General features: G+C 32.3%; 1 protein-coding gene across 1 annotated transcript in view; it reads left to right on the top strand.

The window, feature by feature from the left end:
- The window catches only part of dpr12 (defective proboscis extension response 12), a 159,071-nt gene extending 142,329 nt beyond the window's left edge, over positions 1 to 16,742 (top strand). The window contains exons 6-7 of the mRNA XM_046634921.2: positions 9,514 to 9,727; positions 14,504 to 16,742. Coding sequence (XP_046490877.1) covers positions 9,514 to 9,727; positions 14,504 to 14,625 — 336 coding nt within the window. The 3' untranslated portion in view covers positions 14,626 to 16,742. The remainder of the gene's footprint in view (positions 1 to 9,513; positions 9,728 to 14,503) is intronic.
- Positions 16,743 to 27,370: the final 10,628 nt, after the last annotated feature.

Here is a 27,370-nt window from a genome sequence, read left to right as displayed (position 1 = left end):
ACTAAAATTGAGAGATTGTTTGTTCTTCTTTTGTCATTTTTTATTTATTTATTTATTTTTTTTTTTTTATTTCTTTTTTCGTTAAATTTGCTAATAATTCGGGAGTAAAATTGTGCAAAAAAAAAAAAAACCTCAACGTGAAACTTACTTGGATACATATTTACCAGCGCCTTCCTGTTATTCGTCATCGAAGTATGACGTAAATTACAAATTATGAAGCTGAAAAATAAATTTCGACAAATCTCCAGGACCAAAAGTGTGACCGGAAATAAAAACTTAAGATCCGGCGATTATCGAATTTTCTTTATAATTAAAAGTCAAGCGGTAAGAAAATATCTATAATCAAGCTAGAAACCTTGACGATTATCAATTTATAATAATTTATACTGAGTGGTATTTTTACGTCGATAAAAATATGAAAAAACGTAAAATCTGAGGGAAGATAAATACCGAGACGGGGGCGGGTGGTTTGTTTTATTTTATGCAAAATCAATGAAAGAAGCAATAATACCGTTTGAACGCATAATACCCGTAATATCCGATACTCCAAGTTTAGCATTACAATAACGAGCAGGATTTACGATAATTTTTAACTACCGTCAAAGATCTTTGTGCATAAACGGTATTATATAAGAACTTTGCATAATTTAATAAAGATCGGTTTAACAGCTCTCGACTCCTTCGTGTCTTTATCAAGATATAATAAATAATATCATGGCTATGTCACACCGTGCCTATGTATACATATAATATGTATATAATATATATATATATATATATATATGTATATTACATATACGCAATAAATAGACTGCGTACTGCACTTCATCATCAACTTCAACACATATATATATATATATATTAGGGTGTTTCAAAAAAAGACGAATTTTTTTTTTTTCTCATGGTGTTCAAAAACTGATAGTATACCTGAAAACAAAAATTTTGGCACCAATATGAGCTCTTAATATCAATAGTAAGGTTTGCCTCCATCCATTTTTTTATTTTCCATTTAAATAACGCGGGAAAATTTATTTTTCATTTTTGCATTTTTATTACTTTGGAACGGTTCATCGTAACAACAAACTGAAAAAAAAGATTTGTAGGAAATTTCACGCTCTACAAAAAACGTCTGAAGATCAAAGTTCCTCAGATCAACCGTTTCAAAGATATCAGCGATCAAAAATAACACTAATCAAAAATTTCAAATATTTTCCAACAAAGCTACAAAAAAATATCATATGCCATATTTATATTATTTTTCACGTAAAATTACTTTAATTCTGTTAACCTGAGCCTGGAAACGTTTTTTTTTTTTTTTTTTTTGCTAATTAATTCAATACTTAACTCAGGTTACAATAACCGCACAGTGTAAAGAATCGATTGGAATATAATTATTCATTGATAGAATAAATTATCCCACTGCAGGTAGATATAAAATATAAAATTAAACGTTAATCAATATTATAATAAACATGTATCACTATTATAAACTGAATTATTCAATTATACAAATACGATTTGACTAGCCGGTCGTATTTGTATAACGTAAAAATTGTCCTCACCGTCGGTGTATGATCGCGTTATAAATACTACAGGCACGACGAACTTTATAACCCCCGCGTAATATATCAACGTCAAGTCAAAACGTCGCTGCACGGTTAACCATTCATGGTTTCAAAAGAGTGAACAGCGATTACGTAACTCGGGAAAGGGACAAACAAATCTGGCGAAAGTAAAAAAAAAAAAAAACGATACGTGTAAACGCAAAATCTGAAATTCAACGAGATACATACGTAAAACACATTATTATACGCGGTTGTATATATATGGTATATGTACAACAGACCGCATAAAAAAGTCTACTGTTCTTTGTTTCTTTTTTTTTTTCAAAATTAACGTCGAAAATATTGTTCCAAACGACGGAAAAAATATATTGTCCAAGTTTCAGCACTTAATATTAATATTTACAAGTGCGTCATCGGGATTTTCTATTTCCCATTTAAATAACGTGAGAAATTTTCTTGTTTTTTTTTTTTTTTTTTTTTTTTTTTTTCACTCGAAATTTGAAATTTCACAACTCGTCAAGGCATCGGTGTACCGATAAGACCGAAACGTGTATTTCTAGGGAATTCAACGCTCTACAAAAAAAGATATCCTATTATTTTATGATGAATCTACCCTTTCAAAAGTTATTTAAGGTCGAAAGGTCTCCAAAGGACCTTAAACAGCTTTTGAAAAGAGCAGATTTATCATGAAATGATAACAGACCTCTTTTTTTTTATTCATAGAGTCCTCAATTCCCGTCGAAAATATGTTCCGGTCTTATCGGTAACGCTGACGCGTTGACGACTTATAAAATTCCAAACTTGAAAAAAAAAAAAAAAAAAAAACCATTATCCACGTTATTTGAACAGAAAATAGAAAACCGCAACGATGCACCTCTAAATATTAATATTACAAGCTGAAACTTGGACATCCATCCTTGTTTCGTCATTTGTCACAATATTTTCGACTTGAATTCGAAAAAAAAAAATAAATAAAAATGCATAATGTTACTATAATGTACAAATGTACAAACGTATAATTAAAATTCCACCGGCAGAAGTCACGGTGATTACGCATCACTCGAGCTTCGGTTGTATTTCTGTATTTCGGTATAATATCAGCGTGACGAAAAAAAAAAAGAGAAAGAATACCTATAAAGAAGAAAAAAAAAAAAACATCTCTACACAATACCGCGTACGTCGCGTCGAGATTCATCAATCACAACAGGAAATGGGGGTAAAGCAGATCGAAGGGTTCGTGCAGGATTTTGTCTCCTTGTTCGCGTTTCCCCCTTTTCCCAAATCATGCGAAAGATGGAACGAAAGCCAAAGTGAATGTACAAGGGTGAGGAAATTTGGGCGAAACCGTCGCACGTTCCGTAATCGCGTATCTATACGGTCGCGAGTGCGTTATTAGAGGGTGTATTACGCACGTGTGTTGTGGATAGTTGGGGGGTTGCAATGATATATGTACGTATGTATATATATACATACATACATATATATATATATATATATATATATATATATATTATGGTATACAGGGTTGATATCCTTCGTCTGGTTCGGATCCACAGGCGTAAGAGGCATAATATTGTCACGAATGAGTTATGACCCGACACAGGGAGAATAATAAGGATCCGTACACGGTATGATCCACATAGGGTGACCCATGCGATATTAACCCTCAGCCAGCCAACATGGACGATATCGTCAACTCTCACTTTTTCTCACTTATCGGTGTCTCGGGAATTTTTCATCGTTCACCAGTTTCTACTACTTGACTAATTGAAAATCAGGTAATACTGGCTATCGGAATAACAAGTAGGCACCTGAAATTTTTCAAAATCCCCAAGTGGGTTAAAAAAAGTCAAGGACAAAATCGTCCGTGTTTACCGGCAATGTCGGTAAAAAACCACATTACCGACGGATGGTTAATTTTACAGTAAGGAACAAACGCGACCTGCAGAACCATTCACAATACGATTATGAAGGAAGATCCAATATCGATTTTGACGATAAATGAACATACCTCCGAAACGATGCTACGTGAAGGATTAATCCTTTGGGATTCGATGATTTATGAGTAACAGAATCTAACGAAGTCACGAAAATCGTCGAAGTATAGGAAAAAAATGACTTTTTCGCTTGTACGTGTCACTTATTTTTACTATCCTCCAAGCCTACGCATCACCGACTCGATTCAGGTCATGATGATAACCTCGTTCTATTGGGAAATGTCATCGTGACGTCACCGCCCGGTTATCGGCGCCATTTTATCACCACATAACCTAACTTTTTAATTTCAAAGAAGGCAAATCGTAATTCTTGAGTTTTCAAATTACTCGTGTAACATAAATTAACGAAACGTAATCAATGATATACCCGTTCGACCATCTACACGCGAAAAGACACGTTCGACGGTCAGCTGTCGGCCTAGTTGCATTAGTTTGATTTTTTTCCACCAGATGCCGCGCTGCAAAGTGACAAACCCAATATTCAATGCCAAACCCATATATGCAAAAATAATTGATTCCCGTGCAATAATTGCACCGCAAAAGAAGAACCCGTAATTTTTGGTAATTGACGCACGATCTTATAAAATTATCGATCGAGTGTGTGAGGCTGGATAAATGATAGTTTTCGTTTCGACAATCGACCGACAGAGCGCGCATCAATCAAATACACACAAGATCCGTCGCTAAGACTGTCATTCCCCCATTTATAATATACGTCATATACCATACATATATAATTTATTCTCTACATAACTAATTTACTCTCCCCCGGCAAAATTTCTATCATATGCATATAATACATCATACGCACAGATGAATTTGGGTTACATGCGTGAACGGCAAAGCATTTAACGTATGTATGCATAGGTATAATACCGTCTAAATTACATCTGTTCGTTGGATGGTTATACAAGGATCCGAACCTGCCCTTTGCTCCTCTCATCCTGGCTGTGTCCTCGCAGGACGAACGATCGAATCGGACCGCGAATAGAATCCCATCTTTCATGGTTCTGGTAATTAAGAGATTTCCGATCAAAGGGATAGTCTAGTCGACGTTGGACCTTCTCCTCCACCTCCTCTCGTCTTCCTCTTTCTAGTCTACCACAAACACGTAGACTCGACTCAGGTTACAAACCGTACCTACAGTTATTTGCATACAGATATATACGTACGAGCTATCTAACCAATTAATGGATCCAGAGACAAATTTTCTTGGCGGCTGGGACATATTCCAACGATTCGAAAACCACCATCATTTATCATTGAAAGTGGAGCTTTAAGAATTAAAAATTGTCAACCGATTTCCTTCCTCGTAGAAAATCGCAAACTTTAAAATTTTTTAAGAAACATTTCATAATATATAGTGACAAGTTTTAAAATTTTACCATAAACTGAAGAAAAAAAAAAAAAATAGTCGACTTGACCATAAATTGAAGTCTGAGCTTGAATAACTTTGGAATGAGTCAATTTGTCAAAAAAAATAACAAGAGACGCATTTCGTAGAGTGTTCGATTTCCCATATAAATATCTACGAGTCAGTTAGATTTGTTCATCGGTTTGTGAGCTACGAAATTCTAAACAAAAATATAACACATACATATACATCCGCATACACTTGCATACGTTCGCATATCGGTAAAAAATATTTTAACCGTTATTATTATTATCATCGTTGTTATTTTCGTCGTCGTTATTATAAAATAATTTGTTTTCATGAAAATTGAAATGAAAAGAAATAATCAAGGTACAAGAAAAAATAATCATTGAACGCCAAGAGAAGCGGTTTTCTTTACCATATTCATGACCGATGGAGAAATTTTCTCCAACCTATTCGACGAGATAAGATACAAAAAAAAAAAAAAAAACAAAATAACATCGTTTCAACTACATTTAATCTTCGTTAACTACAGTTTTATTTTTAAAACTTTCGTATTATATCATATTTTTGTCTTTACAGCTATTTGACTGGACTGTATTTGACTACGTTTGATACATCCGACACCTAGTAGTAGCGCTCAGTTTGAGGTCAGACGATCAAAACGGGAGACGAGCCTCTACGATTCATCTTTTTCGTTGCTCATTAATTTGTATAATAACAAACTCAGTAAAAAAAAAAAAAAAAAAAAAAAAAAGGAAAAGGAATATTAAAAAACCGAAACGAGATATCCCGAACTGCAAAATCGAAATATTCACGAGAAACAACAAGACACAAACGTTTATATATTCGACGTGTAAAACTTTTCCATAATTGAAAAACAATTATTGTATAACACGAAAGGCGAGTTTACACTGTACAAAGAAACGAGCATTCGAACAAACGAGACGTATTTGTAATTACGAAACGAAGAAAAGACGACGGATCGTTTATGGGGTTTCGATATATTGACGAAATGAAAACCAGGAAGTGTATTAACAACGGTGGGTTACGTGTGCAGGGTAACAAGTTGAACAGAAATTGCAGTTACGGTTCTAACAAACACTGCAGCAGCACATTCATTTCCGCAAATCTATTATGCATGAGACATAGGTGTATATATATATATATATATACATATATATATATACCTACCCTGAAAAGCAAACCTCTGCAGGTTATACATGTATATTTGATGAATAGGAATTATCGATTAACGAAGCCCTCCCAATCAGCGGATAATTTCCTATACGTTTATAAAGGTAAAAATAAAAAAGAAAAAGCAATGGTATATAATTCGTAGAAAGAGATGAGAATTACAGAAACTAATTGAAAAGTTACTATTTTATTACAAATATGTACATATATATATATTATATATGGATTAGGGTTAGCCAAAAAAACTAACCTATCGAATCTATGGTCTTAAAAGAACCTATTTAATGAGAAAAAAATTCTCCCGTTTGGAAAAATTTTTTGCCTCAATTTTAAAAGGTGTCGCAGGTCATTTGAAATTTCCCATTTAAATAATACGCTAAAAATATTTTCCAAGCATATTCTTGCAGGGCATTAAATTCTCTAAAAAAAGATCCTGCAGTTGATTTTTTTTACTCGAAATCCGTATACTTACGGCAGCCGTGAAAGTCGAAGAAAAGCGGAAATATGCAGTATAGCGTTAATAACAAAATTATAATCGAACTTTAACGAAAAATGAAGAACAAAAACAATTTATTTTGCAAGCAGCGCAATTAAATCGCCAGCAATATCCTAATTGTAACGAACAAAGTTTTATCAACAATTAGAAAGAATATTAATGTTTAAAAGTGCAATAAAAAATAAATGAACGAGTTGAAACTCTACTCCTTTGACGAATCTAGTTTATAAACAACATCTTTCGCACACCTTGTTTCATTTTAGTTCAAGTTTTTTCATTCAGTACGGATATTTTCAATCGTAGAGCCCGGAAAACTGCATATTTCTGCTTTTCTTCCATTTTCACGACCCGCAAGTATGCGAATTTTTCAGTCTAGAAAATCAGCGCGGGGATCTTTTTTAGAGAATTTGATGCCCAGCGAGAATATGCCTTAAAAATTTTTCTATCTCAAACGGTTCTAAGGTTATAGCATTTTTAATGAAAAAATAATTTTTCTCGTGTTATTTAAATGGGAAATTACAAATGGCCAGCGACACCTTTTAAAATAGAGCTAAAAAAATTTCCAAACGGGTCAATTTTTTTCTCAGTCTTAGGTCCTTTCAATACCATAGATTCGATATGTCAGTTTTTTTGACTGACCCTAATATACATATAATTTGAAAATAAAACTTTTTGTATTAAATATCGATGAAAATCCGGATAAATTTCGATACGCATTATACTTAATCTACGTAGGTATTATACCTGTAATCCTGGTGCGAAACGAATGGAAATTAATCTCACACGAATATTATAAATCCTGTTGCAATTAATATTCTATGGATATTCGCATCACGTCGATGTGTGTACAAAATAAAATAAAATCAGTTCCTCCATTACGTGTATAAAAAATCGTGTGTAAAATGAACCAAAAAAATAATATGGACGAAATTGGCAGGATGAACGACACCCAATTTCGCGACTTCACATACGCGATTGCATTTTAAATTCTTCAACTCTAACTTGATCCTTCGATACGATTTTACCAAAGTTGCGAAATATTAAATTTTTTTTTTTTTTTTTTCATTCCACGTTTTCTCTCACACGTGAACTTCAACCTCGTTAAAAATTTCCGTCTGTAAAAACAAAACGTCGCAACGTATCTCCAAATGATCGTGAAAAAACACGCACACACACACACACACACGCGCGCGCAGGCACTCGCCAACGCGCGAACAAACAAACAAATAAAAAAGAAGAAATAAACAAAATAAATAAATAAAACGGAATCTCAAGCTCGACTCGGTTCTCGAAGGATCGAATTGATCGTTCCAGTTGCGTCAAAGACCCTCCGAGGATTTAAGCTGATTGGCTTTGAATTATTGATGGGCAATCCTGTATCAGTATGCCTCGTCCTCGTCCTCGTCCTCGTCCTCGTCCTCCCCTTCCGTCTCCTTCTTGCGAATTGTCCAACGTCGACCCGAAAACTGACCCGAGGGTTGTCACTTTGCTTGCTCGTCGCTAGGGTGCACATATATATATATATACATATATATATGTATATACTTTCAACCTATACATACATATATGTATGTAGGCAACGTACATGTTCGTCCTTTGCTTCGCTTTTTCTCCCGCTATTTTTTTTTTTTTTGTTTTTTTTTTTTTTTTATTCGTACATCTATTTATTTTTTGTCCCTTCGTACCACGCGCGTTCTTTGATATCTAAAACCTTTTTGAAGCAAAACTCTTACCGATCAATCCGTCCCGTCCATCCATTTATCCATCAATCGTTAAAATTTCATTTCCATCCCCCCCCCCCCCCCCCCCCTCCGACAGGGTACTCCAGTCTCTTCGTTTGATCGTAAGAAGATTGGTAGCGAAAAAAAAAAAAAAAAAAACGTCTAAATTTCATTACGAAATAGGCGGAGAAAAACATACGGGAGTATGGAAAGAGGAGCAAGGAAGAATGAGAAGCGGAATATTGATCTTTCGGATCTCTGTTCGGAGAGATATTTCAGTCTCGAGAAACACTTTTGCCCCGCATCACGTGTAAGAAAAGAAGAAAAATAATAAATTGTCAACCTTCGCGATCTTTATTGGATGATAATATTGTTGTTGCGACGTGGCGTGTTAATTAAATCAAGGATTTTCGAGGGATACCGCGACTTGCAGACAGGGCTGATTTATCGTGTCAGATCAGATTTTCCCGTATCGCACGCAGGTTGTATTAAAATAATATCGTTATATACCTCTGCCTAATAGTCGCTCGGATGCGAACGTGCAACACTAGGAAAATTGAACGTACAGACACGGGTATAACGGTGACCCACATTGATAACCCGTGCAAAAAAATCACCTGTCATAAATAACCCAGTCGATGACAATTCAAGACAAAAATAACCCGACCGAAAATGATCGAGACTCGAACAAAAAATAACCCACAAAAAAAAAAAAAAAAAGAAAACCAACGCACGCAAAAATAACCCGCGACGAGAATGACCTGCGCAAAAAAAAAAAAATAACTCAAACAGAAATAACCCAAAAATACAAATGACCACGACAAGAACAACCGTCACAAAAATAAATTGAACGAAAATAAACCCACGAGAACATAATTTCCATCGAAATAATTCAGGATAAAAATAACCCCGAGACAAAAAAAAAAAAATGAAGAGTTGCAAAAAAAAATTGTCGAAAAATGTAATTACGTCAACGATGGATCAAATCAACTAAAGTTAAATTTCGCGCGTTGTTTTTTTCTTTTTTTTTTTTTTTTTACGTCGCGTGGATCATTTACGCCGTGGTCATTTTTGTTTGGGTTATCATTTCTAGGTCACCCGGTCCTAGTGCCAGGTATAACAACAACGATGACTGTTCTTGTTGTTGTTCTTGTTGTTTCAGAGTCCGTCTCCGCCGCAGTACGTGTTCTGGTACCACAACGATCGTATGATTAACTACGACAACGCCCGCGGCGGTGTCACCGTGGAAACGGACCAGGGACCCCGAACACAGAGCCGACTAACTATCCGGCACGCTGTCGAAAAGGACACGGGGAATTACACCTGTAGCGCCTCGAACACGGAGTCGGCCTCCATCTTCGTATTCGTCACCGAAGGTACGAATAATAATCACACGATTCTCACAGTTTACTATTTCTCGTACGGATTTTGGCCAAATAAATTTTACAACGTATCCAAGTTTTTTTTTTACAACATCCCAAAAGGCAGTTTTTTTCACCAAATTTTTTTTCCGTCCTACAAGTCTCAAAACATCCCAATTCGATCGGATACTTTCAACTACGCCCAAGTTTCGTTTCAATTTTCATATTTTTTTTTTCTCTACGTCCGTTCGCCTCTTCGTAGAGAGAAAAAAAAAGAAATCAATTCTCGGTATCGGAGAATTTTGAAGAAAACCGCGAGTGGAAAAAAAAACTGCCGACATTTTTATTTGTTCGTTTATTTTTTTTTTTTTATTCACCGCGATCACAGTTGCAAATTCGGTACTTTTAGACTCGTTCCAGTAAAATCGATGGATCAGTGAAAGATGGAAAAAAAAAAGAAAAAAAACCAACATCCCGATAATTTATCAACGGATTTTCACGTTCTTGATCTCGATCGAAACAGCGTCCCTTACAGCTTACTGTTGAAACTGACTAAATTTTCCAGTCCAACGATGCATTAGTTTTCAAATTTATACAAATAACAAAATCAAATCAAAACAACACGTTTCGCTTGTCAATGTGTCGCACGATTCGGTCAAATAAATCACTCGTTGTCCCGTAATAAAAGTCAAGATCAAAGCGTCAGTTTTCTTCCCGAATCAGAATAACCAGAAAAAAAAAAATAATAACTCTCCGGTTCCGCCAAAAAATTTTCTACGAGTAAAATAATACCTGATGCAAAAATTCATCCCCCCCCCCCCCCCCCCCTGCCGATAATTCCTCAAGTCGATCACTCTCGTTTTCGGTGAGACGGCTCACTCGCTCGCTATTAACCCTCAGCGCCATCTGCCGGCTGACTACGTGTATCATACAATATCGAGCAACGCCCGGTGAAAGATTATCCAATGCCACCCTATAAGCGTACATATATATACGTGTATTTATATATACGTGTAATACCGAAAAGCCCAGAAGCGTGTTGATATTCGAAGAGAGTTTAAGGGATAAGAACCGAAATTACGTTTACATTATACGCGTGTATAAATATATATATATATATATATATATATATATATATATATATATATATATATATATATATATATATATATATATGTATGTATGTATATACAGAGAGAGAGAGAGAGAGAGAGAGAGAATGATAATAAGATGTAAGCATAAGTAAGCGGTGTTATAAGTATAATAATACAATGATGTGCAAACAATAAACGTCTAGCTGCATGAGGCAGGATATGATTATATATATATATATATATACCTATCATAATTGTTTTCACCGGCGCTGCGACGAGCAAACAGCTTTAATAAATGGAGAAACGCAAGAGGGAAAATTAATGAGAGGGAGAGAGAGAGAGAGAGAGAGAGAGAGAGAGAGAGAGAGAGTGAGAGAATCGGATGTACAAAACTTGTTCAGACTTACTAGTCTCACTTACTTGTAATGTACTCACTTGCAAGTATATATCAATTACAACGGTTTATACATACATACATAATACATGCATATGTGTGAACCAATTATTTTCACATATACGTATATCCTTAGATTATTTTATTTTCAACCTTGTATGGGAGTTGAAAGAAATCAACTTGATCCGCGTTATATTTTTATCAAGACAATAAAACGAACAACGAATCAATACACGCGAGAAATTAATATAATACTTGTAACTCGTCTTGTACAAGAAAAGGTCGGACAAAAGTTTTACGTCTTACGTATTATCCAGTGTATCCGAGGCTTTATTCTTTTTGTTTTATTTTTATCAAAAACGAATAAGAATGAAATAAAAAAAAAAAAAAAAAACCGTCGCGTTATACGTAACATTACAACTTGTCAGTTAGCGTGAAATTATAATTAGTAGTAATTAAAGGATAACAAGCTCTGTGCGCAATTATCGCTACAACGATATATATATATATATATATGTATGTATATATTATACCTTTGAAAAGATTTCGATCGAAAGAAATATGCAATATAAAATAATTACATTACATAACTTGTCGTGATATTTTTTTTTTCTTTTTTTTTTTTTATAACTCAATAAAGTAACTCGGAATACGGTACATATACAAAGTACGTTCGATATTTTATAATTGACAATAAAGTCGCTGTGCAAGAAAAACTCGGATTAAAATACATAATGGGTTGCGTAAAAAGGTAGTCGGCAAACTAATTTGCGATATCAACGATAACAACGGTATTATATTTAAATAAGTATTCAGTTTTCTCCGGGTAAATCTCGAATTGAATAAACAATTAAAAAATCAAAAAAAATAAAAATAAAAAAAAAAAAATTCGCTACAATTCTTCTCAATTGTTCAACGTATAGTATAACCTACTGTACTCATCGATGACCCGGTAATTGTTTCGTTCGGCAAATCACATCGCTTGCCGTTGACTCGTCGTTTTTTTTTTTTTCTTTTTTTTCTCGCACTCGTTTCCTTCTTCAAGAAATGTACAACACGTGCTTATACTGCTACCGTCCTCGTACAAAGGCTGCTGCATCTCGCAATTCGAAAATACGATGCCGTAAATAAACACGCGACGAGAAATAACGAAGCCCGCATCACGATTGAAGTACAACGTTACGGGTATACTGTAATAAATTACATTATATACATACTATGTTAGGTACATGTTACACCTCATGCAATAAACATCGCGCACCGTGCAGTTTAACGTCATATATACCGAATATATTATGCAAAACTATTTTTTTTTTTTTTCTTTTCTTCCACGTTTCCTCAGCCAGCGGTAATAATTTATGTAACATTCCATAGCGTCACACACCGAGCGTACATATATACATATATATATATATATACACACACACTATACATATGTATAAATTGTGAGTGCACGATTCGAGAAACAAAAGGGGTTGTGAAATACCGACCAAAGAGAATGAAAGAGTGAACATGGGCAAAAAAAAAAAAAAATTTATACATGTATATGTATATGTATATATATATATATATATATATGTGTGGTACTGAGCAGCGTTTATCATTCAAGAAAAATATCACGTACAATAATAAATGTACGATATAAGAAGCGTAGTTGGACAAACGTTGCAGACCTTCGATGATATGGAAAAAAATATAAATGGATAGAATACGAAAAATTAGTATCTTTCATATTTTGCTTGCTTTTTTTTTTCTTTTTTCCCTTCTACTTTACGAAACCCGTACAAAATCTGCGATGATCGGCAAGAGAGAGAGAGAGAGAGAAAGAGTTAAAAAAAAAAAGAAAAGAATAAGTTGACATGTAAAGATGAGGGAAGAGAGTGTAAAAAAAAGAGAGGAGGGGGAGGGATAAAAAATGAATCCTCTCTTGTCTACCAAAGCAACACTGGCAGCGCTCGATGAATAATCACAGCAATCTTGAATAAACTCGCCACTTTGTATTCCAGCCTGTGCTGTCCTCGAAAGCTTATATATATATATATATATATATACAATGTGTATATATATGCATATACATACATACGTGTAATATGTATAATAAGGTACGCACACATATATGTATATACATCTGTAGATTCATGAATTTGTGATCGAAAAGAGCGCGATTAAAAAGTAACTGACAAGAATTTGAATTTCCTGAAATTTTCAATCTAATCAAATCGTAACGCGACTGTAAGTACTGAAAAATCGAATTTAATATAAGTTTTAAAAAATGCTAAATTTACATTTTATTACATTCTCTCACTCTTGATTCAAGTATCGTATCTCTATCTTACAATCCGATCTAACCTCGTTGTACAATTTACAGATTTGAATAAATCTATTTAGATACAAAGTAATCCCCACATCTGTAAGTTTAAGTATATAATTTAGGTCCTTGATATTGGTGAGAAAGAAAAAAATTTTCACTCACCCCTTGAATTGACTCAGAATACTGAATAATGATCATTAAAAGTGAAATCCGCTTTTAATTTTAATATTAACCCGTGCCCCAAACGTACTTTAAAGAAGTTAAAATCGATTTTCCGATCAATTTTTTGATCCATTTGCATGTGAACAATGAAATAACATTGTGTGGCAATTTAAACTAATCTAAAAGTAATTTTACCGCATTCCGCACATTTGTATGAATTTCTCAAGGTGATACGGACATTAGAGCAGTGTAAGGATAAAAAAACTGAATTTTTGATACGTTATTAATCGCTAATAAATACGTAAAAAATAAACGTTTTTAATTAGACAAAATGAGAGATTGTTTGATTTGAATTTAAGAAGCAGGAATAAGGAATGTTTTAAGAAAAATGTTTAATGTGAAAAAAAGGTGAAACTTGTACAAAAATGAGCTGTAAATCAAAATGTAACATCTCCGAACGTAATTATTGGCAATCTATCGTTGTGATTTTTTGATCCGATTATTTTTCGATTTTCTCGTATCTATTTCACGTCAAAAAAGTAACGCTGTCGAAAAATATAGATAACGGCATTGATTTTCTCAGGAAAAGCTACGCAAAATCTATTTTTTCAAATTTTTTTTTACCAATAATTAAGGGCCACCGTAGTATGTACGTGTATATAAATGTTTAGATACGTATAAATTATACACGATTAGATCAAGTTAAACGGAGATCAGAATTAGATACCTTCACTGTTTTCTTTTCTTTCTTTTTTTTTTCTTTCATCCCCCTGACCGTAAAGGACAAACAACGCTTTCACGTAACGTAACATTTTCAACTCTTTTTCTAGGTGACAAGATGGCCGCCATACAACGGCGCAAGACATCGGGAACGAAAAGGAACATTGGAAATTTAGCCTTAGTTTTAATGTTCATCGGGGTCTCCTCCCCATTAGCCTCGCTAGTCCGATAAATCTAACTACTCTATCTCGCCAATTGTCCATTATATTATTATTATTATTATTATTATCATCACCATCATCATCATTATCATCATCATCATCATCATCATCATCATTACTACCATAATCATCATCATCATCATTATCGTTATCATTATTACTAATATACCTACGTCACTACCGTTATTGTAATTATTGTTGTTGTCATTATTATCGCCTCTACGCGTGTTGTCATCTGCGTAAATCGTTGAATTACAATTTTAACTGAATTCATTATGTTTAAACACAGCAACACAGGCGACCGCGACTTGACGTTTAGCGTCGTTTTTTCAACGTTGAACAAAAAATAATAATACCAAAAACAACAATAACAGTAACCAAAATAATAATAATAATACACGAAACATCCTTTCATATGTCTTTTCCTTCGTTATTCTCAAATCTTCACATATTATATACACTTGTATATGGGGTATTTCACAAAGTATCGATCAAGATCAGAAACTGATATTTCCGATTTGATCCAAATATTTTTCTACGAAAGTGCTGGTCGGAAAACAAAACCATGTTTATAGAAAATGGAAACAAATAAAAGAAATCACTATGTCGAGACCGCCCCTTTTCTAGAATCTGAAAGAATTCGGGAAATCCTTAGAAAATATGAAAAAAATTTTGAACCCCATTAATTCTCATCACGGCGAAACTTGGATCTTGGAAATGACGAAAATCTCGAAAAATTACTTACGAAATGCATTGTCGATACGAAATTGAACAAGAAGAAACCTTGCTTATAATATGGATGGAAAAAAAAAAAAAAATCACAGCCACAGAAATCGATTCGAAAAAACAGTGATTTCTGAAACTTTCGTAAGTTTCTATATCCAACTTTTGCCGTGTTGAAATATCCGTTTTTTAGTCGGGCTAAAAAAGTTTCGTCATATATTCCTAGAATTTTCCGGAATTTTTTCAGATCTTAAAAAATGGGAGAATCTCAAAACATGTTATAACGTCTAAATGTCAGATACGAATGATTGTAAAAATTTGAAAATAATCATGGTTTTGTTTTTCGACCAGTAGCTACTTTCTTCGCAGAAAAAAAAGGTTTCATTCAAATAGAAAATATCGATTTCCGATCTTGATCGATACTTCCTGGAATGCCCCATATATCTATCCATACTACATGTACAATGTACGATAATAATTCTTCTTCGATTTTTTTCGCGTCCTTATGTATACATGCATATGTGTATTCGCGTCAATTCATCATCGATATATTACGTTGTTACATTTAACATAACGTACTACGTGTAATATAATTATAAAATTATACTATACGTATATTTATATGTATACATAACACGCGTATATAGACGCGGAGATTGAATTTCTAGTACCAACATTAAGGGGATGATTAACCCGTTGATTCGGATTATAGGTTATGGAAACGTCATTTACTTTCTTTTGTAAAACTTTCCGCACCGATTGCAAAGCCGAAAACCGCGCAGAGAAATCAAAGTTCTAATCGTACGTTTTCTCAAATTGTTAAACAATTTATAAATAATGAATGTATCGCAGAATCTCATAAATTTTTCACATTATTCGTAACAATATTTTTTTCCATCAATTTACTCCGCACCAAAAATATAAAGTTGTTTTCTTAAAAAATGCGATGTTTACGATGAAATTACATTCGGCGCGAAGATTCCTCTCCAAAAAGAAAAAAAAATACGAAACGATGTCCTGACTATATTGCCTTCATTTCACATTATTGAACTATATTTTCGCGTAAAATAGAAGTAAAATTTTATAATAAAAATAAAATCCCGCGTCACTGTATAACACAAATAATATATACGTATGGTATAATAATTATTATACAAAATAAAATAGGCTCTAACGTACAGACTGATCGGCTAACGGTCGAAAGATCTAACGCGCATGCGCTAAAATTCTTGTTACAAACAAAAGCAGTTGTTTTGTCAGGTTTGCCAACCGTCGTAAGTTCAGATGGACGCGTCACCGCAACGTGCGTAACCTAAAAAATGTTGCTCGTCCTGACGAAACGACTGATTTTGCTCTAAAATTTTAACGCATACGCTTTAAATCATTCTACCGTTATTTGATCACTCTGCAGTATATATATATATATATATATATATATATATATATATATATATATATATATATATATATATAGAATAATAAATGAATTGTAAGAAACGGAAGGAACGAAAGAGAGACAAAAAGAAAAGAAATGGCGTGCATAATATGTATATCTGATGTTGAAATCAGGAAGAATATATATATATATATATATAAAAATTATACGATTTCAAGATCATTGAGGAGTGGCGGGGATTAGGAAAGAAAAAGAAATCTATCACAAAGGCGTCTGTATGTATATATATAATAGTAATAATAATAAAAATAATAACAATAAAATAGTAAATAATAATGATAGTAATAATTAATAAATCAATTTAATCTTACATCTGTGAAAGAATAAAAATTAAGAAAATACCGTCATTTCTTTTCAAATTTTCTGAGCAATAATTTCTCACTATATAGGATTACCTTCATCGTTATCGTCGTTGTTATTATTATTATTTAATTTTTAAAAAAAACTTTACCATCAAGCACACGCAATTGATAGTAAAAATAACAACAGTAATAATGATGGTTTGAAAAACAAATCGCGATCAGAGGCCGTGCGATCGTCGCTCGATGCGTCGTATATATTTATAAATTGTCTATAATATTAATATACATCCGTATATATACGTTATGCATGCGGTATAATTTAATAATACACATTGTATTATCTAATGGTATAAGAACGAATGCGCGCCATCATGCGACCTTTTACCACTAAGGCGTAAAATTAGAAAGGCGTTTTCTTTCCTCTTCGTACCGACGCGAATGAAGAAAAAAAAAAAAAAAAAAAAAAACAACAACAAGAGGATACATTCAAAAACGTTGAAATTTAACAATGGACCAATTAACGATAAAAGGTCGTAAGTACTGTCGGTTACGCCCTTTCGAGACGAATTTGATGAAAAATAATCACCTTCAATAACCGATTATGTTTTTTTGAGAAGATAAAAAATTTCTCTCGAACTCTATTTCCGAAATCGACGTATCTTTACGTCACAAGGATGAAAGTAAAAATAAAAAAAAATTGCGGATGCGACCTTACAACGCTACGTTCGATACAATGTTTAAAAAAGAGAATGTAAAATTTTTTCGAATTCTTCCCTTTATCTTCCCGAAGGTTTTTACATCATTTACGAAAGCTAAAAATAAAAAACAAACACAATAATGACGAATACGCGACGTTGTAACATTTACAAATGTGATAAACAAAAATATATTTTCACGCCGAAAGGGCGTATCGACCAAACACGACACCTTTTAGAACCTTTACTTATTTTTTCTGCTAATTTTAGTGTAGATATATATGCGTTATTTGGAGTGCTTTTGAGTGGCAAATACCGTGTACAAAAAAAAGAAAGTTATCCGTTCTTTTACCACCAAATTCACCCTTTGGGTGTAAGCGTCCTTATACCATTAGACACGCCATATTATTATTACCATACAGACTCGACCTGCGGTTCCGGAATTACATTACATTAATTACCTACATACTTGTTGTTGCGTTACTACGAATAATTATTCCGTCTCTGTAACGTATACATAATATATATTACATATACATTATTCAATCATAAATATGTCTACTTAGCGGCTAAGATTGTAGTTGAAGCTTGGTCATATATATGTATATTTTCTTTCTTCAAATTACAAATTCAGAGATACAAAAATCGTAACGATTTGATTAATAAGTCATAAAAAATCAATGATCGTCGTTCCCAATTTATATTCGTAGATATAGAAAAATAATTTATACATACACACACTGAGAGAAATTTTTATTTCCGGTTACCGCTCGTCCTTGACTATTTTCATTTTTTACCGCAATCGACAAAAATATAGTTCTAGGTAGAAAATGAAAATTAGTTTTCTAACTGTTACCGGAAAGTCTTCTATCCGTTACTATTCTTTCGCATTACGATCACTGTTGCTAGATTTTCTTGCAACTGTTGCTAAAATTTAACGCTCGTGCAACGATAAATTGACGTTAAGGCCTTGTTTGATTAAAAAAGTAGTGTAAACCGAACAAACTGATTTTGCTTTGCAATAACCAAAAAAGTATCGACGATAGCGCAAAATGGTTACACGTACCTCGTTTCTCGTAATTCCAACAATATTCAAACAGTTTTTTTTAACGATACCTGTTTAACTAAATTTTCCTAGTTACTGTAACAAATAAAATTTTTCTCAGTGCACCCCGATTAATTTTCACTGTAAACCGAACGAAAGAGAAAAAAAAAAAAAAAAAACACACAACGAAATAAATGAAATGTAAAAGGAAACCTTTAAAAGAATCTTGGAAATTTGACCACACGATTAAATACACATGTATTTATATCGCGAATCGCGTATAATATACATATAGCGGAAAGCAGAATCGAGGGTCAGATCAATTGCGATGTTAATAATAATATTAACAGCTGATTTCAGAACGGATCCCTGAAATGCATTACGTTCGGTTATGTAGTTATATTACAAGGGCCGTCCGGAAGGTCAAAGGGTTCGATGAAAACGTGATCCGTTTTCTCATATCCGGTATCGTCGTCGGCCATTACAATACGTATATCTACCCTGCCCATTACACACCACCTTAAACACGTTGATTCGAAGGATATCTGTGACAACGCGTGTCGATGAAAAAAAAAAAAATTATTTCTTTTCGAGTTTATAATTAAATGAATAAATTTTTATTCCATACATCTAATGATAACCAAAATCTGCATTCGTTGCTCAATTAAAATAGTTTGCTTTTGTCATTTTTACGTTCGTAAGTAAGGCAAGAGCAAACTTTAATATAATCAATATTATCAATTATTCGATGTATAAGAATCGAAATTTACTTATTTAAATAATATAAACTGAAAAAAAAACAAAATCTTTTTCAGTTTACCTGTGATTAATTATTATTTTTGATGAAAAAGTGATTTAAATGGTTAATTGTTACTTATTCACAATAAATGTTGAGAGAAAATGGACAAATTTTCTCAAAATCCGAAATATCGTTCCGACTTCTAAAAATGCAAACTTTGTCTGATAAAACTATTTTTTTCTTTTGATAGTTACAAAAACAAAACGCGTAACGTGATCGGTAAAGCTCGTAAGCTTTATTTTTGTTCACCGTTCGATAAAATGGAGAACAGAGAATACGTAAAAAAAAGAAAAAAAAAAAAAAAAAACAGCAAATAAATAAAAGAATGAAAGACAAGAAATAACAAGGAAATTAAAATCCAACAAAATATCTTGTCGACGATTACGACGTATAAAATATAAATGTAATAATTAGATCGTATTTATACGACATGCGCTAGGTTAAAATTTAAACTATATCTCTCACGATCGACTGTAAAAGTGTGTAAGGTCAAAAATGAAAACGGAGGAAAATAAAAAAAAAAAAAAAAAAAAAGAAAACAAACGAATCCGTACAAATCAGACAAGATTTGTTTCTATGCTACGTTATGTGATACGCACGTTACGCACGCGTGAAAAAAACCGCAAGCGTTGCATCGCATCAACGAGATCGATCGTAGCGGGGAGAAAGAATGACATTTTTCCTCTTCTTTTATTACTTTCCACGCCAATTTTTTTTTTTATTTTTTCTCTTTTTTTCGCCGTTGTTCTTGTTTTCCCCCCCCTCCCCCAGTTTTCTTTTGTTACGTTTTTTTTTTTTCTTTCTCCTCCTTTCGCGCGTCCACGCGAATTATCTCCGCGAATGAATAATTCAAATTCAGGGTGGTCAAAACACGCAACGCATACCGGATATATCATACATTACATGTATAGGTACTTATATGGGGCGTTCCACGCCAACTCGGTAGACGGTTCACTTGACTAAATTTTTTTTTTTTTTTTTTTTTATTTCGTTACAGATTTTTTCTATTACGGTACGACGGCTGAAAACCATCGAAGGAACGAATGTCGATTTTCTTTTTAATCGCTCGTCTTTACTCTATGAATTTTCAAACCCGTATAAAAATTGACGGAATCGATTTTTTTTTTTTTTTTTTTTTACTCAACAAGAAAAAAAAAACATTCCGTTCTCGAAGTGAAACATTTTTACCCAAGATTCAACGTCGAAGAACGTTTTCTATTATTTCCCCTATCGTTTTTGATATCTTTTTCAAATCGTTTTTTTCTTCTTTCGTTTACCATCATAACAGTTCGAAACCTGTGATAAAAATTGGTGAATAAAATGAAAAAAAAAGAAAATCGTAGGGTGTATTTCAGGACTACAGAATCGGAAAAAAAAAAAACGAGAAACAAATCAGTAATCAAATCGGAGGTCCGATACATGCGTTGCATTAAATTTGAGACAAGTACGATACTAGTAGAAACGATTTGAGAAATAGGAAGAAAAAAATGGTGAGAAAACAAAAAAAAAAAATAGAAAAAAACCTTCTTCCGCTCTGAATCTTGCGTATGAAACGTTTCGTTTCGAAGACGTGATGTCTTTTTTTTATTTTTGTTTTAGTAAAAATCGATTCAGACATTTTTCTCGGATGGGTTTAAAAATTTGTAGGGTGAATGTGACGGGTGATTGAAGTAAATTGAAAGATATTTTTTTTTTTTTTCCATGGTTATCAGGGTTCGTACCAGCGTAAGAAAACTACTTTATGAAATTAAAAAATGTCACGCACGTATAAAACCGTTTACCGAATTCGCGTTGAATTCTCCATATATATATATATATATATATATATATATATATATATATACATATATATACGTGTATTATTAAATAATCCGATCGTTGAAATGACTCGAAAAATTTTACAACATATAAAATCATCCCTCTTATCCTGCATTAATTGTAGTATCGTATATGCGCGTTATAAATATCCTGTTCATCGAATCGAACTTATTATATACTCGATGAATATAATATAATACTATTATACAGCTGCGTGTGTTGTCTGAGGTGTAACAAAAAAGAAGAAAACCAACATCACTTATAATAACGCAAACTCGATGATTTCTATACGCGCGTTATCTAAACCATAATTAATAACAATAGTAGTAATAATAATAATAGTAATAACAATAATGATAATTGTTATGATAATAACAATCACCACGACCATCGTCATCATCAATCATCAATCATCAATCATCGTCGTCATCATTACCATGAAAACAATCATCAACAATCGTGAGAAGTTCTAATTCTAATCAATTATCACAAATAACGACGGTTATACATATAGAACTATACGCGTATACGGATCTCTTTTAAGCGAATCTGTATAATCGTTATAACATAAAAAGTTTTATCATCATCATCATCATCATTATTATTGATGTAAAAAAGTGATTTATTGATAAATAATTGCGAGAAATACGTAGACGATTTAAAGAATTCATATATAATAGTATACGCATACGGGTAGGTGTATGTATGCATATATATAGGTGTATTATTACTATTATTATTATTATTGTTGTTGTTGTTGTTGTTTTTGTTGTTATTATGATAATGTGAAACCCGATTAGACCGGAAGCTGCTGGTATACTGTATATTATTATATTGTATCAATTTAGCCGATAATTCATTCAACGTCACTCTCGTGTATTGTAATTACTCATATATACATACATATTCGATTATATGAATATATATTATGTATACACGCATGCATACATGTATATATATATATACGTAATGTAATAGTAAAATAAAAATCGTAGAGTACGATATAATAAATAAAGCGGATTGATTAATCTGAATCGGGCTCGAATATTTGCGCAAACTTCTCACACAGGCAACTATCTGAAAAAATAACGAGCAGCATGGGAATATGTGGGAAAGATGAGAGTGAGGGTTTGAAAAAAAAAAAAAAAAACAAAGAGTAAAGTGTATTTCGGAACTTTCTGTGTGGAAAAAAATAAAATTAAAATTAAACGCGTTGACATGCGATCGGTTTTACAGAAAAGAATATGATAAACGATAAAAGTTGCAGATAAACATCGGCAAGAAACAATGCAATTGGAAAATAAAAACCGTTCTCGTTTAGCAATTAAAATCGTTGAATTTTTTTTATTTTCTCATCACGTTCATAATCGAAATATTAATAGGATATAGGTTCAAGATGAAGAGGAAAAAATGATTGTATAAATCGCGAGTTACGATTCGAACGTTACTTGAAACCAATTTCGTGTGACATTTTACTTACCTATAATATAATAAAAAACTCAAACGTTAAATCTATAAATAGTACGAAAGTAAAAAAAGAAAGAGTGTGTGCGGTGTGAAAAGATTTTTGAAGAATTAAAAAAAAAAAAAAACTACATGATAAGAATAATAATGATAATGATAATGATAATAATATTACAAATATATTAAACAAAATCGGTAGGCTGCTGATTGTACGATTATACTATATTACACACGTATGTTTGTGTGCGTATGAATTTTAAAGAGTCACCTCGAGAAGGGAAAAAAAATAAATAAATAAAAAATTTATAAATACATGTATGATAATTAATAATTAACTATACACATTGTATTATATTAATATGTGTTGCAAGGTTTGAAACTCCTGATTGAGATCGCGAATTTGTTAACGTGAAAAATTAAACATCAAAACGAAGAGAAAAAATACAAAGAAAAAAATTTCAGGGACCCGCGGAGTAAATTATAACAACACGAATAAACGAATAAATAATAAATCGTATCGGTATAATAGAAATATGTATACACGGATGATGTAGCCTGCAGATGTTTTCGGGTGAGAGAGAGAGAGAGAGAGAAAGAGAGAGAAAGAGAGAGTGATAAAAAAGAATTGCTTATCACAATTATCATTACGATAACGATAATTGTCGTTATATTTCTTGTTCCCCTTACATTATTTCACGAGAGAAAGAAACAAATTTCCTTCATTTTTCATACGTTTATCTATTTGTTTATTCATTTTAGTACTTTGTACGAAAATCTTACACCTCGAATCGACAAATAATGCGACAGATCTGTAAACGAAGTAATTGATTAATCGATCGATGCGGGATAATTGCGAAAAGAAGAAAAGAAGAGTTGAAAACAAAAACCGGGATGAAAAATTTAGAGAAAAAAGAAAAAGAAAAATATAAAAATACGAAAATCACGGGACCATTTCGCTAGCGATTTTTATTATATGTATAAATCACCGTTTACGTGTATGTAAAAATTTTCTCTCCCGTGCGATCCTACTTCAGTTTCATTAAAATCAGCATACACACATGCAAAATACGCGTGCGGTATAATACTTTTTCAATTCAATCTGATATTGGACAAAGCTGACAAAGCTAGTGGTTAAAATTATAATTTTATACTCCGAGAGACACACTAGAAAAAAAGAAAAAATATATATTATATTGTTTTTCCAATCGCTGTCACACCTGTCTATATAATAATGAATTCATTTTGTTTTCTAATAAATAATTACGTTATAATATGTATATACACGTCTGCAGGCAGCATCGACAAGTGTGTATACATGCATATACATATATATATATATATTTCCAAATTTATAACATTGCGTATTATTGCGCATTTAAAAAATATTATATTAGATTATAACATATTATTATTATTATTATTATTATACATATATATACATATATATATATATACACGTATCGCGCTTAATCGCACGGATCGACGCGATTAAACAATAATTATTGTTATATTAAGATATAATATTGTATAATTACCGTTAGTTGATGTAAATTATTTAGGGAATTGGGATAACGTTTCAATTTTAGTATTTTGTTTCATCGATTTTTTTTTCTCTTTCTTTCTTCTTTAATGACAGCTCTTTGTTCATTCTCAGTGTTGAAAGAGCACAGAAAAAAAAAAAAGGAAAAAACATTTATATCAAAAGGTACGATTAAAATTGAGAATTTGAACGGAAGAAAATCTATATATATATATATAGCAAAATGGCAAGAATCTGGGAATATTTTTTTCATCTCAATTGATTTAGGGAAAATTGTTTCATAGAATGTAATTATAATTATAATATTAAATTAAACGCGATATTATTAACGTCATCATTACCTGATCACCATCGTCATTATATGATAATTAATACTGTTATTATTAATCTAGGTCCGGTTATAACTATATAGTATACACACACACACACACACATATACATGTATATATACATGTATATATGGAAATTATGTGTATACATACATGCATAAATTAAGGTAAAATAATAATTAATTACAATACAATTATATTATGTAATTTCGAATTAATTCTAAAGAAAAACGAAACAAATAAACAAGAAGAAAATTTGAGGAAGTAGAGGAAAAGAAAAAAAAAAAAAACAAGGAAAAGAAGTCTAATAACAATAACTTGCAACTCGAACATTTCTCAATATATGTCTGCAATCATGTATTATAGAAGGTATATTGATTTAATTCAATAAAAAATACGAAAAATAGTATAATCACGATGAATTTCTTTGCCTATTGCAATATCGTTTCGAAGATACCCGTTATTTGCTTCGATCCCGCAATTAATTAATCCCTCGAGCCCGATGACGCGCGATGAGAAGGAGAAAAGAAAAAAGAAAAAAACAAAAAAATATCTTACTCCTCTTCGAGTAAACAAATATTTCGTTCGCTTCATCGTCGATAACAACGCGTAAGCGCGTGCGATAAAGATAAACGAAAAGAAAAAGAAAATCAGCGCCGTTGTATGTCTTTTATTGTTTATAGAAACAAAAATTCTACCGCGTATTTAAAAAAAAAAACCAACAGGTAAGAAACACCACGACGACAATTCATCGTTTGTATAATATTTATATTTATTTGCGCATTGTATGTAATAATATACAATAAAAATTGCCTTAATTCTATACGAAACTATAATGACAAATTCAATATTAACTGCGACAGGGTCAGTGGCATTTATATCGAAGACCGTAGCATAAGGTAGGTCAAGTTTTTTATTTTCCTTACGTAAATCCGAGAAGTTGAAGGAAGAAAAAAAAAATATATATACATATATATATATATTTATAACACACTTCACACCCGCTTTTATCGTTACCGCGGTCAGAGAAAAAAAACACGCATAATTTTCCCAAAATCGATTATTCTTCGTTAATAATTTATACTCTGAATGTTAATTAAAAATGTTTACAATTATTATATATATATATATATGCACATACGCGCGCGTGTGTTTCTATGCGTGTACGTCTATAATAAACGGTAAGTAACGAAGTGTTGAAGAATACAAAAAAAAAAAATGCACGAAAAAGAATGTGTGTGTATATATATATATATATATATATATATATTCGTGATTCAACAATACAGTTTAAATACAACGCAAATATATGATATGTACCTACAATGTGTGTTTGTGTGTGTGTGTTTTGTGTTGCAACAGTAGAATATATGTGTATTTAATATAAATATAGATGCCTATGTATATAGGTAAGGTATACCTATTCAATTTGGCACTGACAACTGCAAGACTGTCACCAAAAATTTATCAATCGTTTGACAAACGCGAATAACGATAACTCGATAATTATCGTTCGATGAATTTAGCTTCGTTACGTTTTTTTTTTTTTTTTTAAACTACAAACTTTTACGCCGTATCGCTAAATAATAACATGAGACAGAACTGTAACATCTGAATAATAAAATCTATGTATCAAGATATCTGTTGCTATTTTATTTTCTCCCTGTTCCGTTTCTAACACCCCCCCCCCCCCCCCCCCCCCCCCCACCCACGTATTATATATAAACCGAAAATTAACGCGTTTTTGAATAGACGGAGAAAAAAAAAATATATATATATATCTATAATATGCATATAAATATATGTATAAAGTGTACAAACGGATCGCGGATGGTGCGAAAATTGATTACGGAAATGAAATAAACGATTGAAATTAATTTCGATGTAAGGCAGTAGTTATTAAATCTATGTATTATTATTATTATTATTATTATTATATATTATATATTATGTATACATATTATACAGGTGGTGCGAATACGTGTGTATATATATATATATATATATATATGTATATATTCAATAATTCCTTTCACGCGCGATAATTATGCGGTAAGTATAATTAACCAGTGGAATGATAATAAACCGTTGATTGTATAATTTGTTGTACATAGTATCGATGGTTGTCGTTGTAGTTACGGTGGTGGTGGTGGTGGTGGTGGTGGTGGTGGTGGTGGTGGTGGTGGTGGTAATAACAATAAGTTTAAAATGAGCAAACTTTGAATCACAGAGTAGGCGAAGAACCCCTAACTTAGCTATACAGCATATTATAAACCTCGCTAACAATAACGATAAGGATCAGAGATCAGAGATCAACGAATTACTCGTGCAAAGTCGGAGAGCGAAGAGCGCCGAAATTACATCGATGTAATATGTATATTGTATAGAAGCCAAAGCCAAAGCCAAAGCCAAAGACCCTTCGCAGCCTTTTTCTCGTTTGAGACATAACGTTTAACGTTTATTATCGATAATAATATTATCATTATTATTATTATTAGATATTATATCCTGCTAAATCTATTGTGATAACAAAAAATATATTTTACACAACTATTAATCATAATGTATGTATGTATATATCGTAA

This window comes from Neodiprion pinetum, chromosome 7 (genome assembly GCF_021155775.2).
Source record: "Neodiprion pinetum isolate iyNeoPine1 chromosome 7, iyNeoPine1.2, whole genome shotgun sequence".
Lineage (NCBI taxonomy): Eukaryota > Metazoa > Arthropoda > Insecta > Hymenoptera > Diprionidae > Neodiprion > Neodiprion pinetum.
Note: the sequence above shows the minus strand (reverse complement) of the source record. Positions and strands in the feature narration are given on the sequence as shown.